Genomic DNA, 11,474 nt, shown 5'->3' on the forward strand with positions numbered 1-11,474 from the left:
ATATATATATATATATATAGTATATACACTGGGTGAATGTGCAGTAGTAGCAGCAAGCAGGTGAATTCTGTACATTAATATGAATAGACATCTGACTATTTTACAGGATAGACAATATAAACATATTTAAAATTAAAGGAATTTGAAATGTACATTGTGCCTTGGTTTAGAGTGTCTGGAAGAGAGTCCTGTCTCAGTCAATTATAGATGATGTGAGAGGGCGGGTGTGTGTGTTTAGGGCACGGATGGCTTGGGGATAGAAGCTCCTCTTGAGTCTCTCTGTCCTTGCCCGGATGATGCGGAACCTTCTACCAGATTGCAGAAGTTGGAACAGTTTGTTGCCAGGATGGGACGGGTCCTTCAGTATCTGCGCTGCTCTAGTCCGGCATCTCCTGGTGTAGGTGTCCTGAAGCGGGGGGAGAGCAATCCTGCAGCAGCGTTCTGCTGTACGGATCACTCTCTGGAGAGCTTTTTGGTCCTTCACACAGCTGTTCCCGAACCACGATGTCATGTTCTGTGTGAGGATGCTCTCCACAGCGCCTGTATAGAAAATCCTGAGGATCTTTGGAGAGACCCTGAACTTCCTCAGTTGTCGTAGGTGATACAGGCGCTGCCTAGCCTTTTTGGTCTGGACCTGAATGTGGGCAGCCCATGTCAGGTCTGAGGAGATGTGGACACCAAGATACTTGAAGGACTGCACCCTCTCCACTGGAGCTCCATTGATGATAATGGGCTTGTAGTCTCTGTGCTGACCCCTTCTGAAGTCCACCACCAGCTCCTTGGTCTTGCTGACGTTCAGCTGGAGGTGGTTGTCCTGGCACCACGATGCCAGATTCTTCACTTCATCCATGTAGGCCGCCTCATCGTTGTTGGAGATGGCACCCAACACCACTGTGTCGTCAGCAAACTTCACAATGGTGTTGGAGCCATGGGTGGCCACACAGTCTGAAGTGTAGAGGGAGTAGAGCAGTGGTGAGAGGACACATCCCTGAGGTGCTCCTGTGTTGATGGTGATGCTGTTGGAGAAGCACCTGCCCACCCTCACCACCTGAGTTCTGCCAGTGAGGAAGTCCAACACCCATGCACACAGACGGCTGTTAATCCCAGATCCCTGAGCTTTGTGAACAGTCTGCAGGGCACTATTGTGTTAAACGCTGAACTGTAATCAACAAACAGCATTCGCACATAGTTACCCTGTTTCTTGTCCACGTGGCTGAGAGTGGTGTGTAGGACGTGGGCGATGGCATCCTCTGTGGATCTGTTGGATCTGTAGGCGAACTGCAGCGGATCTGTGGTGTCTGGGATGGAGGAGGAGATGATGTTCTTCAGCAGCCTCTCAAACACCTTCATTACTACCGAGGTCAGTGCAACTGGCCGGTAATCGTTCAGGGATGAGGGTTTGCTGTTCTTGGGCACAGGGATGATGGTGGATCTTTTGAAGCATGTGGGGACCACAGACTTCGCCAGGGACTCGTTGAAGATGTAAGTGAACACACCTGCTAGCTGGTCAGCACAGCAGCGCAGCAGACGGCCGGTGATGCCGTCTGGCCCCGCCACTTTCCTTGTGTTCACTCTCCTCAGTGCCGCTCGGACGTCATGCTCCGCGATGCTGGTCACCGGTCTCTCGCTGATGACGTCACTGTCCTCGGTAGTCAGGCGGTAGATAGCATTAGCCGCCTGGCTAACCTCGAAACGGGCGTAGAACCGATTCAGCTCGTTGGTGAATGCAGAGTCGGCGTTGATCGGCGCAGTGTCCCTGGCTTTGTAGTCTGTAATGGTGCGTAGTCCGTGCCACATACTCCGTGTGTCGCCCTGGTGGAAGCGGGACTCCACACGTTCCCGGTACCGGCGTTTGGCATCTCTCACCACGCGCCGCACGCCGTATGAGGCCGCATTGTAGGCGCTCATATCGCCAGTGGCGAGACCCGCGTTGTAGGAGGCGGTCCTGGCGTTTACTGCAGTGCGGATCGATCTGTCCATCCACGGTTTCTGGTTTGGGAATGTGGTGACTCTCGCAGTGGGGATAATCTCCTCCGCTAGCATATTGACGAAGCATACTGCTACTTCCGTAAACTCGTTGATGTCGACTGCGCATGCTCTGAACATGTCCCAGTCTACGTCGTTGAGTGAGTCCTGTAGCGTAGCTTCTGATTGGGCAGTCCACCGTTTTACCTCCCTCGTGGTCACGTCTTCCCTCCGTATGCTTTGTTTATACTGGGGAATGAGGAAGATGGCGTTGTGGTCAGACTTCCCAAAAGCCGGGTGTGAGACAGCTTTGTAGCCCTGCTTGTATGGCGTGTAGCAGTGATCCAAAATCCGATCCCCTCTCGTTGGACACGAGACATGCTGGTAAAAGTTTGGCATGACTTGTCTGAGGTTCGCTTTGTTAAAGTCTCCTGCTACAATGAGGGCTGCGCCCGGGTCCTTGTTTTGAAGCGAGCTCAGCACATCATGTAATTCGGACAAAGCCATACCTGTGTCCGCTTGGGGTGGGATGTAGACCACCGTGGCGATGACTGAGGTGAACTCACGGGGCAGATAGAAAGGGCGGCACTTAATGCTCAGGAACTCCAGATGTGGCGAGCAGCCGCTGGAGAGAGTAGAAATGCTCCTGGCATCACACCACTTTCTGTTTACCATGAAACACACTCCTCCACCTTTGGTTTTGTTCGACTCTGCCGTTCTGTCCGCGCGGAGCACAAAGAATGAATCCGACGGAGTTACGGCCTGGTCCGGCACGGTGGGGGTCAGCCATGTCTCCGTGAAGCACAGAATGTTGCAGTCCCTCATGTCACGTTGGAAGGTGACCCTTGCTCTTAGGTCATCGAGCTTGTTCTCCATGGATTGTACATTGGCCAGTAGGATACTGGGCAGTGGTGCGCGATGCGCCTGCTGTCTCAGTCTGTTCCTAATACCAGCGCGTTTTCCCCGGCGCTTCTTTGTTCTGCGCCTCGGATGAGCGGCCCGTCCTTTGTTGTTCTCCGCGCCGCGTAGAATCTCTGGCGGCCAGGAAGGGTCAGGTTTAAAAGTGTCCAAGATTAGATGTGCAACCTTGGCACCGATGTTTACAAGTGATCCGCTGTCGTATACTATAAGACTAGAGGATTTTGGGATGTAAACCAGAGCAAAAAATAAGTAAAAAACAAGAAAAGTGGATAGTCGGAGCGGAGCGGTAAGGAAGGCGTCTGGACGTGGCCGCGCCATCTAATCTTATCATCTAATCTTATTGTCTGTGTGATAAACCGATACTGCCTTAGAATTTGTATAAGACTGCTGCTATTTTGAGCCATGGGCCATGCCATATCTCAACAGGAGGGAAATGATGACAGCAGTAGTGCAACATTTTTATACTCTAGGATTTAATACCTTTTAAAAAAAATTTGCAGGTCATGTATGATATGTTGCAAGTACAATTCTCGGGGTAATTTGAAACCTAAGAGAGGGAAATTCCCCAGATCCAGTCACCCATTTCAAGTTATTCACATGGACTTTATAGAGCTGTCCAACTGTAATAACTATAAGTACTGTTTAGTGATAGTGTGCGCTTTTTCAAAGTGGGTAGAAATCGAATTCCCAGCTAGCAAAGCAGATGCCATTTCGGGATTCCAGAGACCCATTATTCCAGAGAGGGATAATGGTCACTTTGTGAATGAAGTGATTGGATTAATGGCACAACATCTAGGGATAACACTAAAACATCATTGTTCATATCACCCACAAAGTGCAAGGTTGGTACAGAGAACTAATGGAACAGTAAAGCTAAGACTTTAAGTCAATGGAAGAGACAGGCAGGACATGGTAAGACTGTATAGAATTAGTTAAGATGTACATGAGGATTACTCCAACAGAGAACGGTCTGACTCTTTGAAATTATATATAGTAGAGCATTTAGAGTTCTAGTCTTCTGTAGTGATGATAGAAAAGCAGAAGAGAAGAGAGAGCATATTAGCAGATTAGATGCTTGAAATGTTTAAAAGTAAAGAAGTCATGAGAACAAATGATCTGCCAGATGATTCTGTTTCTCCGCAGGAGCAGAGTCTGAAATCTGGAGATTGGAAGTGCTGGTCCAGTCCACGGTGGGAAGGTCCCTATCAGGTGCTGCTGACGACGACCACAGCAGTGAAGATTGCTGAAAGAAACACTTGGATACATCAAGCGCACTGAAAAAAGGTGACACACACATCCAGGCCAGCTCGGAGTAAATGGCAGGAAGACCGGGTACAAAGGGGGGGGGGAAAGCCTCCAGGGCCCCTCGTCTCAATCCGGTGAAGAAACCAACTGAGCCACAGGTACTCATCAGAATGGCTGGGAATGTGCTGTGCACCTTCTTGAGCCTGTGGACCCTGAGTGGGATGACAGGAGCGCACTGGGACAGAGCAAACCACACCCAGTACCCGCATGGGTTTTCAACCAACTACTGGTGGCAGTTTATGAAGACAACCGCTCACATAAACAACGAGACCAATTCTTATGCTTGTCTACACATTTTTCTGGACTGTGGCCATATAGCATTACTGAGAGCGAGACAGTTTGTTTGGTTGCCTTAGCAACACATCCAGGAGTAAACGTACTTGGAACACTGCCAACTTTTCAACTGCTCTGAACCTGAATGGAAGGTTGATTCACCAGTAGCTGGGAAGGTGAACTGCTTTGGTAAGACAGACCTGCTCGTCTGACTCCAAGTATCTGACACGCTGCTGGACATTATACAGCTAAACGAACTGGAAGCAGGCCAGTTACCTATGTGTATGAAGGGCAATGGATTAGTCCAAGTTGGAGATTTACCATGGAATTTGTGCAACGTCACCTATTCTTTTTGTCCTCTGCAAGAAGGATGTAAACAGAGAAGCCTTTTGTTTATATTTACATCATGAACACTTCTCTAAGCTGGTTGAGGTTTTGAGCCAAGAAGATCAAAACACCTTGATCCAATTTCCTTTACAAAAGCTTTTTCTGCGGTGACAACAGGACAGGAGAAGAGTTGTAAATGCAGATAATTCACCGGTTGACTCTAACCCCCACAGGATGCCTACAGTGAGAAGATTTGGGGGGTTGATAGGAGTCATAAAAAGGAGTGTTGACCAGGCTACAGCTTTGAAGTTAGCTGAGAGCCACATGGACAAACAATAAAGTCAACTGATGTGTTTGCCTATGTCTGTATGCAGTTGGATTGTAGTGACATATGATTTTTGAGAATGTTGATTATTCTTGTTTGACTGTTGACATTCAGTTGTTTACTTGCAAGTTGAAGTTTACTGTGTATGAGATCAATGAGAAGCAGGTTAACTGTTTACATGAATTAAGTGTGAACTTTTGCTGCAATAGGAGGTGAATGACATGAGGAGCTGTGTATGAATGAAATCTACACTGACACTGTCAAAACAAGGGTGCATAAGTTGAAATTTAAGTACAGAATGACAAAAGGGGGGGAATGTTAAGTCTAATTGATGAATGTTTGTCATTATGCTTCTTAAATTTGTAAAGTCTGAGTTCAATCTATAGGAACAAGACATTCCTTTGACCACCTCTCCAGCCACTCTGTGCTGGGAGAGGCTTTTATTGCAGATACATTCTATCTGGAAGATCTTTCTTGTGATGTTGTTTCCTGCTTTTATGTCACACACATAACACACACACATTCTTACCTGCGCACACACACACACACACACACACACACACACACACTGTTCACGGTAATACCGGTGTAATGTTGGCCAACGATAGGAAAATGAAACATCGCGATAGAATATGGGTAAAACGCGCATGCGCAGTGCCTTTGTTTACATATGCACATGGTGGCGACGCAGAATGAGAAGAGCGAAAGTGGATCGTTAAATGAAACGGATGAACCAGAATTGGTCTGTAAAAATGCTGCAACTTCAGTGGTGTGGAACTGGTTTAGCTTTCATCCGTCAGATACACAACAAAGCACTATCTTTGGTAGAGCATGCCAGCGGGCTGTCGTTATTACCGTGTTTTTTGGAAAATACGGCACACTTAAAATCAATCCTTTGATTTTTCTGAAAATCGACAGTGTGCCTTATGTATGAATTATGGTTGCGATTACTGACCTCGAAATGATTTTATGTGGTAGACGGCGCTCAAAAATCTGTCAAATGTTTCAGTACGACTTTGCTAAGCTACGAACCCGCACCGCTTGATGGATTGTCGGAGCATTACAGCTATCGTAGGCAGGAGCCTCGCAGAGTGATACGTACTGTGCTTCAACATAATATTACCGTATTGTGTGTGTATAACCTCTTTTTAAGTTTTGTGGATATTATACATGGTTATGCTGAGGATATGTCGGCCAGTTTCCACTGGAAATGCCTTTTGGTTAAACTGTCAGCAAGGAATTTGCATTTGCACTGTTAATTTTTTATATAACTTTAATGCACTTAAAACAGCTGCTTGTTTAAGTGAAAATACATTGATGGTTTTTTTTCTTTGCACTAATAAAGTTGAGGAGTTGTAAAGTATTTTGTCTAGTGTCAATTATATCGTCAGTTATATCGTTATCGCAAATTTTTAAAAGGTATATCGTGATAAATATTTTTGGTCATATCGCCCTGCTCCACTTGTTACCTGTTTCCACATGTTGACTCATGTCGACTCGTTACTTAAAAAAAAAAAATTTAATTTCACACATTACATAATACTGCTAATAATGGATCATGCCGCCAGTGGCGTTTCCTGCAACTCTTTTACCAATCAGATGTGGCCATGCAGTCACATGACCAGTTTGAAACTGTGGCGGGCAGAGTGGCCCAAGCGTTTTAAAGTAGTGGACACGCGGAAAGAAGAAACACATGAAAACATGGCAGAGTCAACTGTCTCCGCTAGAACTGAAGAGGATGAACACTCTTGGCCTCATATACAAAGATTGTTTCACTTAAAAGCAGTACAAAAGAACAGCTATGTCTTCAGTGTTGGTGTCTTCAGTGCGAGCCAAAATGAACTTTTCAGTGTGAAAAAATTCAACTCATGTAACCTGAGGAAACGTGTTGCGGTAAGTTTACTCTAAATATCTTTTTAGCTGTGGTTATAGTGATGGTAAATTCGATTCTTTTTTACTGAATCGAGTTTGAATGAATCACTCGTTGTAGTGAGATACGTTTGTGGGTGTTGTTTCCGCAGCTTTTAACTGCTTGCTTGTTAGCACGGGTGAGCTATAAGCTAACAGCTAGCCTGGTTAATGAACCTAGAGTTCCACGCACGTGTAAACACAGCTCATCTCTACTGCTTTAACTATTAAATCAGAAGGCAATACTTCTGTTGACATATTATGTAAAACAGCAACTTGTTTAGTTTAAACAGTCTGCATTGAAGTAACAGCCAAACAGTGTGAGGAGGATCTATTGGCTAGCACGTGTTAGTTAGCCTTGCATGCTTTCTTATTTTGAACTTAATCTGGAATTCATTGCAAACTGTTTGTGCAGGATATGAAGGACAAAATTTTGTTTTTCAACAAGAGTTAGTAAAAAACCATCTCCAGTGTGATCAAATCTTCTTGTCATCAAATCACATTTTCATGCCAAACAACTGGAGCTTGGCAGTCTATACAACACTATAATGCCTAGACCTAATTCTTTGGAAAACCACACATCTTTCCACAGGTCTCAACTTCATCAGACATCACCTGCTGTTTGCGCTGGATGAGACCAGCTCAAACAGCAGCCTAACCGACGAAGATAATGGATCCATTGGGTCAGGAACACCAGAAGCAGGGGAGCTGGAGAGGTACCTTCCATGTCCGTTCACTGGAGGTGTGGATCTATTGCATGGCTTTCCTCACATCAAGAAGCTGTCGATCAAAATCAGTACAGCTCTTCCTGCATCTAGAGCAGGGGTCCCCAATCCCAGTCCACGAGGGCCGGTGCCCCTGCAGGTTTTAGATGTATTCTTGATCCACCACAGCTGATTTAAATGGATAAATTACCTTCTCAACATGTCTTGAAGTTCTCCTTGTTCTAATGTTTTCTCTGAGGCTGCTGTGCCATTTAGAGCAAACATGAATATAAAGTATACTGCATATATAGTGCCTTATTTTGTTGATATTTTTACATATATTCTACTTGAAAATACTAAAATTTGTACATTTATATTTGTTTGTCTGATAGTATTTATTTAAAAAAATATATCGGACATTACAACCAGTTACTCACTACTTGAGTAGTCTTTTCACCAACTACTTTTTTACTCTTACTTGAGTAACTTTTTTGATGACTACTTTTCACTTTTACTTGAGTAATAATATTTTAAAGTAATGCTACTCTTACTTGAGTACAATTTTTGGATACTCGACCCACTTCTGGTCCTTGGGCTGATAATTCTCACATTATGAGTGTTCGTTACCTTTAGTGATGAGCAGGTTGATGAGTCCCCGAGGTCGAGGACATCTGTCCTTCAGATTGATACAGGACGCGCAGCATGAGGAGGGCGACTCAGATGATGGCATCGTCATCTATCCACACACAGATTTTTTTTCTGTTTTTGATTTTTATTTAAGTCAGATAATTGGACCTTGATCACTAGGTCACACTTGCCTAGATACTGCCTGGTAATGCCATGGCAAACACTAAATGCTAGGGAAAAAATATCACAACAGATTACTGCAGTTCGCATAGAAGACTCCACCTTGTCTAAAATATTGCCGATCATAGGACATTTGTCTTTCAAGTAAAAGTTGTGCCTTTTCATTGCAACTTCCAACTGACAAAGAGCACAAGTTGCAACAAATTTCAGCTAGAGATTGCTAGCAACTACTTCCTTTAGCAACCAGTTTCATAGTTACTACCTCCTGCTACCACCCACCAACCAAAAAATACATTTTTTTTTAGCAATTGATCATTTCCAGAACATTGCCAACCAGTCTTTGTCTTAAGCTGGTCATACACTGTGCAAGTTTTTTTTTTTTCTTCAGTCGTGTTATTCAGCTTCTGCTCTGCTTCTGCACGATTGACTCGCAGGGGTTACAAGTTCGTAGATCACGATGCAGGGTCTCACACTATACAGCCCGATACTCAGTTGCGACCTGAGTGCTCACACTGTGCGTCCATAACATGAAGCTTATAACACAAAATCTGTCGCTCGCTCTTCCTCTCTGTCTTTCACTTACACAGTCACGCACACCGCCACCATCAACTTTGCTAAATTGCTAATGAAAAACATTGATCAGGCAGCTGTGATTGAGCAGGAATGTCCATCGAATTATTGTCATGGTTGTTGTGGTTGTGATAATTTTGTGAGGCCACATCGAAAAGGTTCAGATGAGCTTGGCAAAGTTCTACAAGTTGTGCCTCCATCGCTTGTGTCCAGATCACACGCTGCACTGCCGTGCTGCTCCGTCTTTTCACTTTTATTTCTGTGTTGCGCGTGTGCAGTGTGAGAGGCTGCGGTGACACCCTCATGACGGCCGACAGGATTACAAACAGGTTTGATTTTCTTACGACCAAGCAATTGATGATCGGAAGCTGCTCGTGAGGTGTTAATCGCTTCTCATTACCCCACGTATACTACACGATGCACGACACACGATGAAGGCGAAACACAGCCGATCATCAAAAATCAGCTCAAAATGGGCCAGAAATCGCACAGTGTATGCCCAGCATTATGTGACACACAGCCTAAACCAGAAATTTTATGATCACTAACACAGGTGGCATCTTAAACCCTTAACTATCACCAGGTTGCTGACAAACCCCTTAGAGGTTGCATATTTGGACAGCTGGGATAGAATCCAGGACTTCTGGGTGGTTAATGCTGCAGTGCTCATCTGTCCACATACATTTGGCCTAAACCTTTATAATCACCGAGTCTGGAGCAAGAACAACCCCAACACATGCATTTGTTTTCTATAAATAGCTGGCCTTTCAGGGGTGACTCTTCAAGCACTCACCGTGGTCGTGTCGTCCGGCTCCTCCGTCTTCCTCCGGGGCAGGACGGTGATCTCTCTGTCCTCTTGACCAGCCTGAACTTTACTCCCTACCTTTACCGGGAACAGGTGTATGCGCATGTGTATGCACCCATGTGTGTGTGTGTGTGTAAGAGAGAGAGATAACTGGGTTAGAGACATGGACTGTAAGGTGGTGTCCTTTATCCTCTTCTTGTCAAACCTCTTAAAGTGGGTGCATTTCATGGTCAACGAATTATTAAGACCCTAAAAGTTACTCCATATAATTACTGTTAACATTTAAAAAAATTCTAAAAAAACAAAACAAAACAAAACAACAACAACAACTTCTTAAAAGGTAAAAACATAACATGATAATGTGATTTACAGATTTTTCATGTTCAGAGATCTCTTTAGAGATGGTGATAAAATAAAAATAAAAGTAAGAGGCAAGAAAAACTAAAAAAGTCATATAGAATAATAAACAGCTGATTTAAAAAGACGAAGGCAGTAAAACACCATAAAAGATTAAATCACAACACCCTCCTCTCTGCCCCTTAATGCTCTCTGGTCGCTATGGTAACGTGGAAATATTTCTTTCAAAATCAGACACACAACTACAGGGTGGGCCATTTATATGGATACACCGTAATAACATGGGAATGGTTGGTGATATTAAAGTCCTGTTTGTGGCACATTAGTATATGTGAGGGGGCAAACTCCTCAAGATGGGTGGTGACCATGGTGGCCATTTAGAAGTCGGCCATCTTGGATACAACTTTTGTTTTTTCAATAGGAAGAGGGCCATGTGACACATCAAACTTATTGGTAATGTCACAAGAAAAACAATGGTGTGCTTGGTTTCAACGTAACTTTATTCTTCCATGAGTTATTTACAAGTTTCTCTTTGTTCACAGCCATTGACATGTCGAAGAGGTTAACACGTGAGGAGCGGATCGAAATCATGTTGATATCTGGTGAACGCAGTAACCGGGTCATTGCAGCAGATTTCAATGCAAGACACCCTACGAGACCACCCATCTCCCATGCTACAGTCAGCAAACTGCTTGCTAAGTTTCGTGAAACTTGGATTTTCCAAAATGTGGACGCAAGAAAACTGTCACTAATGAAGAATCATCAGTGGCTGTTCCAGCTTCATTCAGCAAGAGCCCACAGCGTAGAAACTCACCGCATGTCACTGGAGAGTGGCATTAGTCGAACATCCCTTCACAAATGGCACCCTTACAAACTCCACCTACTGCAGCATCTCAACGAGGATAACCCAGATCGGCGCACAGAATTTGCAGAATGGGCAAAACAAAAATTGGAACAGGACCCTCAGTTCACGCAGAAGATTTTGTTCAGTGATGAGGCAAGCTTTTATGTGAACGGTGAAGTTAATAAACAAAACCACCGCTGTTGGTCTGACACTAACCCACATTGGATGGATCCCTCCAAGACTGTTGGACCAACAAAAGTGATGGTTTGGTGTGGTATATGGGGTACAACGATAGTGGGTCCATTCTTCATCAATGGAAACCTCAAGGCCACTGGATATTTGAAATTGCTACATGATGATGTG

General features: G+C 44.5%; 1 protein-coding gene across 1 annotated transcript in view; it reads right to left on the bottom strand.

Moving 5' to 3' along the window:
* Nucleotides 1-10,138, bottom strand: part of LOC147333904 (sodium/hydrogen exchanger 9B2-like) — a 31,197-nt gene extending 21,059 nt beyond the window's left edge. Inside the window, exons 1-2 of the mRNA XM_086287309.1 lie at nucleotides 9,899-10,138; nucleotides 8,356-8,464 (exon numbers count right to left, since the gene is read on the bottom strand). Coding sequence (XP_086143435.1) covers nucleotides 8,356-8,464; nucleotides 9,899-10,138 — 349 coding nt within the window. The remainder of the gene's footprint in view (nucleotides 1-8,355; nucleotides 8,465-9,898) is intronic.
* Between the last annotated feature and the right edge of the window lie 1,336 nt (nucleotides 10,139-11,474).

Source organism: Aulonocara sp. 'chitande type north' Nkhata Bay, linkage group LG3 (assembly GCF_057382095.1).
Source record: "Aulonocara sp. 'chitande type north' Nkhata Bay isolate Kocher_YH1m ecotype deep benthic linkage group LG3, A_spYH_male_GT1.1, whole genome shotgun sequence".
NCBI classification, from domain to species: domain Eukaryota; kingdom Metazoa; phylum Chordata; class Actinopteri; order Cichliformes; family Cichlidae; genus Aulonocara; species Aulonocara sp. 'chitande type north' Nkhata Bay.